The 6,638-nt window shown below is 40.3% G+C and overlaps 1 protein-coding gene across 1 annotated transcript in view; it reads left to right on the top strand.

The window, feature by feature from the left end:
- Positions 1-3,364, top strand: part of OMA1 (OMA1 zinc metallopeptidase) — a 74,862-nt gene extending 71,498 nt beyond the window's left edge. Inside the window, exon 9 of the mRNA XM_007462571.1 lies at positions 2,916-3,364. Coding sequence (XP_007462633.1) covers positions 2,916-3,125 — 210 coding nt within the window. The 3' untranslated portion in view covers positions 3,126-3,364. The remainder of the gene's footprint in view (positions 1-2,915) is intronic.
- Positions 3,365-6,638: the final 3,274 nt, after the last annotated feature.

Here is a 6,638-nt window from a genome sequence, read left to right as displayed (position 1 = left end):
CGGTGGGCCCAGCTACTACCTGCTGAACTCCACACTTGGCCCTTTACTGATACCAGTGAAGGCCTTAGGCATGTGATGTAGCAGCCGTGACAGGTTGGCTTCTCACTTGGAAAAGAACATCAACATGGTTGTAAAGGAGTTAAAGCAAGAGTAAACTGTACATCCCAGTTTTGACAGGACAGTCTCAGTTTATGCCTGATGTCTCAGTGTAAATCTTATTTTAATAGCATTTCCTGTCACTCCCAAAGGTATCCTTGTTTGGACAGTAGGTCACCATTTAGCTGAGGGTCTGAATTTCTTTTTACTTTAGTGCTATAGTTGGGAAACATTTTCTTCCTTTTTTCAGTTCAACTTACTTTAACTAACATTTATTTAACACTCAATACATATTAAATCTACTGTATTGTGAGATACAAAGAAACTTCAGACAAGGCCCCTATCACCAAAGAATTTCACTTTAATGCTTTTTCCTCTTCAGTTTATTTTGGTAACTTATAGGCTCATTCAGGGTCAAAGGTCTCCTAGACCCAACCTCTTGCCCTGGCCTCGACCATTTAAAAAGACACTTTTCTGGCTTGCCTCTGGTTGCATGCCCCCGTCTCCCATGGGAGCTAAGGGAGTAGTCCGTTTTAAGAACCTGTGCCCTCACCACATGGCACTCTGGTATTTGGAATAGTGGAGTTCCTCGCCCAAACACTTTGGAGCCCGCTTTCAGGGCCTGCATGGACCTCTTCCTTTGGACGCACGCACACAAGGTCCCTCACTCTGCCAGGTAGGCCAGGGGTGGGAGGAGAAGGGAGTGGACAGCAGGCCAGTGGCAGCAGCTGGGGTAGGCTCCCTGCAACCTGACATGTGAAATTAAAGAATTCTAATTTTGTACTTGGCTGTCCGAGTCATTTTTTTAAAAAAGGTACAGCTACTTTTAAAAAAAATATTAATTAATTTATTTATTTCTGGCTGCACTGGGTCTTAGTTGCAGCACATGGGATCTTTTGTTGTGGCGCACGGGCTTCTGTCTAGGTGGGGCATGGGCTCTGTAGTTGCGGTGCGCAGGCTTAGTTGACCCCGCAGCATGTGGGATCTTAGTTCCCCAACCAGGGATCGAACCCACGTCCCCTGCATTGGAACGCGGATTCTCAACCACTGGACCACCAGGAACGTCCCTGTCAGGGTCATTTTGATTGTCTGTTCCTCAAAGTAGAACATTTTTGTATGTAGTCATTTTAGATGTTTAAATATATGGTATCTGAGCCTCCATTTGCGTTCTGGCCATGGACCCCACAAATATCAGGAAGCAGGCCCACTCAGAGGAAAACCTAAACTCTGCAGCGTGACCTGTGAGATCCTGCAGTCTGCTCCTGCCTCCTTCCCGCCTCTGCTGCAGCTGCCCTGGCTTCCTCCACAGCACTCCAGCCATGCTCCCTTCTCAGGTTCCGGCGCTCACTGCTGCTTCTTAGAATTCTCTTCTAGGTACCCATGCGACCTCTTCCCTCAGGTCCTTGTCCTTTAGGTCTTCTCCCCACTGCTCCAAGTCATTATTTTATCAGTGAGAACTTATATTTTTAAAACTTTCCTACTCCCCAAGCACTGACTCTCCCCTCCACTGCTTTTCTTCCCTTAACATGCATCACTATCAAACATTTAGAAGGAGTAAAAACCTAAACTAGCTTTTCCCCTTAAACATCTTTCTTTTCAAACCCCTTAGGTATTAAGACTTTTTTCCCTTAAAAAAATTGCTATTTTATTTTATTTATTTATTTTTTATTTATTTTTATTTATTTTTTTGCGGTATGTGGGCCTCTCACTGTTGTGGCCTCTCCCATTGCGGAGCACAGGCTCTGGACGCGCCCAGCGCTCCGCGGCATGTGGGATCTTCCCGGACTGGGGCACGAACCCGTGTCCCCTGCATCGGCAGGCGGACTCTCAACCACTGCGCCACCAGGGAAGCCCAAAAAAATTGCTATTTTAGTTTCCATGTCTTAAAGTCATTCATGTACCCGCTCTGAAGAAGCACCTAGTTCTCTAAGGCTGGTACTTAAAGCGGCAGAGTCTCCCTATCCTGCCTTCAGTTTCACGCGTAACCATTTGCAACTCTATTAAAGGATTCTTTTGGTATTTCCCACTTTATCTGTATAACGTGCTTATATTGCTACTTCCTAACTTTTCAGTTTTAGGTATTATCTATTTCTTTTCCCCCCATAGAGGATGAGAATTAAGTTCTCCCTTACCACTGTCACACCCTGTGCATATACACACATGTATCCAGCTCTCCCCGCTTCCCAATATGGTTAAGTTGTGATTTTGGTTAGATAAAGATGCAGTTTTTAAAAACTGTAAACACTAATCACAGCTGAGACATGTCGTATACTGTGCTTACTTTTCCCTGCGTCATTTTATTTTTCCTGGAGTTAAAAGTTGTCATGATTTTGATTTGCTTTCTTTTCTAGGTTATTAGCATCATTTCCACCCCAGACTGTGCCAGTCATGTACATCTTCTTTCAGTACGTTCACATCTATTTTCTGTTGTTTTCTTTCTCTTGAAAAAAATCTCTCTGCGTCTTCAGATATTCTCCAATCGGAATAATGTTCTCAGGATTGGCTCGAGTTTGACAAATCATAGAGATACTTCCAAGAAGGCTTATTTATCCCCAATAGGACAGTGGGCAGTCATTGCAAATACAGTTGTTTTTTGCAGGTATCTTATTATATAAACTAACCATGTAGATATAACTATTTACTATGAATTTATATATGGTTCTCTTTCATATGTTGTAATTAAGATACCTTTTATTGCAAAAATGCAGAATGTATTCTTATATTTCATTGTTTTACATAGAGCATATTAGGAATTACTGGAATAACCTTAATTAATTTATATATGTGTATATATTCTGTGTTGTATTCTTTCTTTATAGGCACTCAAAATTAGAGAGATCTGTAATTGCCCACCACTTTCTGGACCAGACCCTCGATTACTGTTCAAACTCAGCATGAAGAATTTTCTTGAAGAAGCAGAGAAAGAAGACCTAAATATCACTGTTAAACCGAAAATGGATACTCTTCCCATTCAAAACGAGAAGCAAATAGCGTTAACGTGTATAGTTGAGAAAAGAACTGGCAGTTGAATTAAAATTTATGAGACACCAGATATATGAAGAATGCAGTAATCCTTATCATTTTCATGTTACTTTTTAAAAAATATTGTTTGAAATGAAACAAAAAAAGGATACTCAGGGTCAAATCATGTATATTACAGGTATTATCTAAATTCTTATACTAGGTATTTTTCATAAAATATTGATACATTTTAATCTATTTTAAAATATCTTCAATGAGGAAAATGTCACAGAATAAATTTATATTACACATTTTACTCTGTTGTATACTTTTTTTTTTTTTTTTTTTTTTTTTTTTTTGCGGTACGCGGGCCCCTCACTGTTGTGGCATCTCCCGTTGCGGAGCACAGGCTCCGGATGCGCAGGCTCAGCGGCCATGGCTCACGGGCCCAGCCGCTCCGTGGTATGTGGGAACTTCCCGGACCGGGGCACGAACCCGCGTCCCCTGCATCGGCAGGCGGACTCTCAACCACTGCGCCACCAGGGAAGCCCTCTGTTGTATACTTCTGATTTGGAGGGCAGAACTCTAGTGGATGAAGAATCAGAATATCAGAATGTGCAGTAATTGTTACTGTCGAGAGGGTTCCAACTGAGCCTAAACTGCATTTCAGAGTCTGGATGGTTATGATGAACTGGGAAACTGACAGTCTGAAATATGCAGAAATTGGTTTGCATTAGGGTGGGATTATATGGAATAGGGGACCTTGAGATAGATTCCTGGTCCTTGCTTATGGCCGATGAGGGATTAAGAAGAAGCTGAAGACGCTTTTTTCATAGGGAGGCACAAGTAGTGCTGTTTGTGGTCCAAGTGGCCAAGGGAGAAAATGGGGAGAGAGGATCATCTCTGCATACATAGTGTGCTTGTGTTGCACTGAAGTCTTAACAGGAAGTCATGTCGTCTTGGCCTCTTGACGGTATTAGTTTGGGTATCTCTAGCGTTCTCAGAGAAGACACAACCAGTGTATTCTCATCGAGGATCACCAGGAGACACAGGGGCGAGGCACGGCCCCCAAGTTGATCTTCCTGGGCAGCAGACATCGGCAAAGGGCTGAATGAAGATGAGAGACGCACAAGATGCATCCCTAGTGATACCCAGGAATTACTGTATTAGTTAAATGTGGAAATAGGTTTTAAAAATGTATTAGTATTTATGTATTAGTACTCCCATGCTGGTGAAGTCCAGTGATGTTGAGATTATATTTCTAAGACAGACATTTTTCTTATAAGACATTAAATCAAATAAATCATTTCTTAGAATCAAAGGGAAATAAACTACCTTTTATTGAGTTTCTACTATGAGCTGTGCCCATGTATTACACAACCCTGTGAAGCAGGTTTTATTACAGGCATACCCCAGAGATACCGTGGGTTCGGTTCCAGACCACTGAAAGAAAGCAAATATTGCAATCAAGTGAGTCACAAATATTTTGGCTTCCCAGTGCATATAAGAGTTATGTTTATACTATACTGTAGTCTGTTAAGTGTGCAATAGCATTATATCTAGAAAACAATGTACATACCTTACTTAAAAAATAATGCTGTTGGGAAACTGACTCAGGATTGCCACAAATCTTCAATTTGTAAAAAACACGATATCTGTGAAGTGCAATAAAGTGAAGCACAATAAAACAAGGTATGCCTGTATTTTCATTTTACGATGAGAATTAGGCTTGGAGAGGTTAAATGATATACGCAAAGTCTCTCACCTAGAAAGAGCAAAGCTAGATCTGTCTGACTACAAATCTGTCCACTTCCACACTCTCGGTATCTAAAAACTAAGCTATCAAAAGAAAAAGAACAAACTCTTCTCAGTTGTTTGTTAGCTTCCTCATGTATGACTTCGATACAGGTAAAAATCTCCTCAGTACAAAATCAAGGATCGCTTATATTATCTCTAGGACGATTTTCCAGGTCCTCCTCTCAGACCCTTCTATCTAACTTCACATCGAAAGCCTGGAGTGAGGCAGGATGAAAGCCTGTGACTTCTCATTTGGGGTGTGTCCTGACACAATTACATTTGCTTAGACAAAATATTGACCTAGTTGTTAAGAAGACAAGTCCAGAGCCTATTTGTTTCTGGAGGCTTACTATAGATTACTTGTAAGGAATTTCCTGATCTGCCCACAAGACAACACTTGTAAGGCAGAGGTTCAGATTAACTGTTCTCCATACAGTTGTTCTTTCCTCTCCCTAGTGATTGATGTTCTGTCACAGGCACTCCATGACATGTAAAGACATCTGGAGAATGTCACCTACAGGTAAACAGTAAAACACACCATGAGATTTCCCTGTAAGTTTCCTAAGAAAATAGTGTAGTGGAGACCCTAAGTCTATTTTGTTTTCTTCCATTATCACGTCTAATTGTTCAGACTTCCTAGAACCACATACAAGTTGACATCATGTCAGAAAGAGCAGAGAAAATATAGAGAGAATACCTTTATAGTACATATGAAAAAGATTTTTTTTTAACCCATGGAATCAAATGTAAGAGAAATGTTACATTTCAGATCAGGGTTTTAGGAGAAATTAAATAACAATTGTAATGTAATATGTGTAGGTATGCTTTAAGTTGTACATGGAAACGACCTCTGTATGTCCTGCATTTAGTTGCATAACTTACTTTTAGTGCTTTTTGCGTGCCTGTAAGATTTAGATGTTATTGGCTGGTTAGCTTAGTTGTAAGAAACATGATGTTTTCAAGTAAATCCAAGGCACAAATTCAATCTAATCTCTTATAATCCAGATAGTTGTAAGACTGTATCCTCTAAAACTAAACTCAAAGAAAATATGTGTATTTACTGCTATGTCCCTAATACCTAACCATTTTTGGCATATTAGCATTTTACTGATAATGTACACTCAACATCATCTGGTCAAAAGATTTTTTAGAAAAGAAATAATCATACCTGGTGAAATCTCTGCCTCTTGGTAGCATGGGCAAGTCACTTAAACCCTCTAACCCTCATTTCTTCATTTGTAAAATGGGGATAATAAATCCTACCTTATAGGTTGACGTGATGATTAAGGGAAATGATGTACTGAAAGCATTTAGCACAGTGTCTAGAGCTCCAAACATAATAAAAATAGCTCCAATTTATTGAATTCTTACTTTGTACTAAGCACTGTGCTATGCATTTTTCAAGCACTATTGCACCTCACTGTGGTTGCAGTAATAGATGATAGATGATAGGTATTATATGATCCCCCATTATAGATCAGGAAACTGATGTTTAGGGGTTAATGAAACTTGCTCAAGGTTACATAGTATATTTCTTAGGATTATTTTACTTGCAAGAACAGAAAAAACAACTCAAACTCAATCAAGAAAAGTTATTGCCTCACCTAACAGAAAAGCCCATAAATGCACTAGCTTTGGACACAGTTTGGTCCAGAGGATCACGGTCTCATCAGAGCAATGGCTCTCTCCCTGTGATTTTTCTCAGCTCTGGCTTCTCTCCCCTGATGATACAAACATGGCTGTAGGCAGCTGCCAGGTTTACTTCACATCTAGATGGAAAGAGT

Source organism: Lipotes vexillifer, unplaced genomic scaffold, assembly GCF_000442215.2.
Source record: "Lipotes vexillifer unplaced genomic scaffold, Lipotes_vexillifer_v1.1 scaffold54, whole genome shotgun sequence".
NCBI lineage: Eukaryota > Metazoa > Chordata > Mammalia > Artiodactyla > Lipotidae > Lipotes > Lipotes vexillifer.
This window is presented reverse-complemented; position numbering and strand designations above follow the sequence as displayed.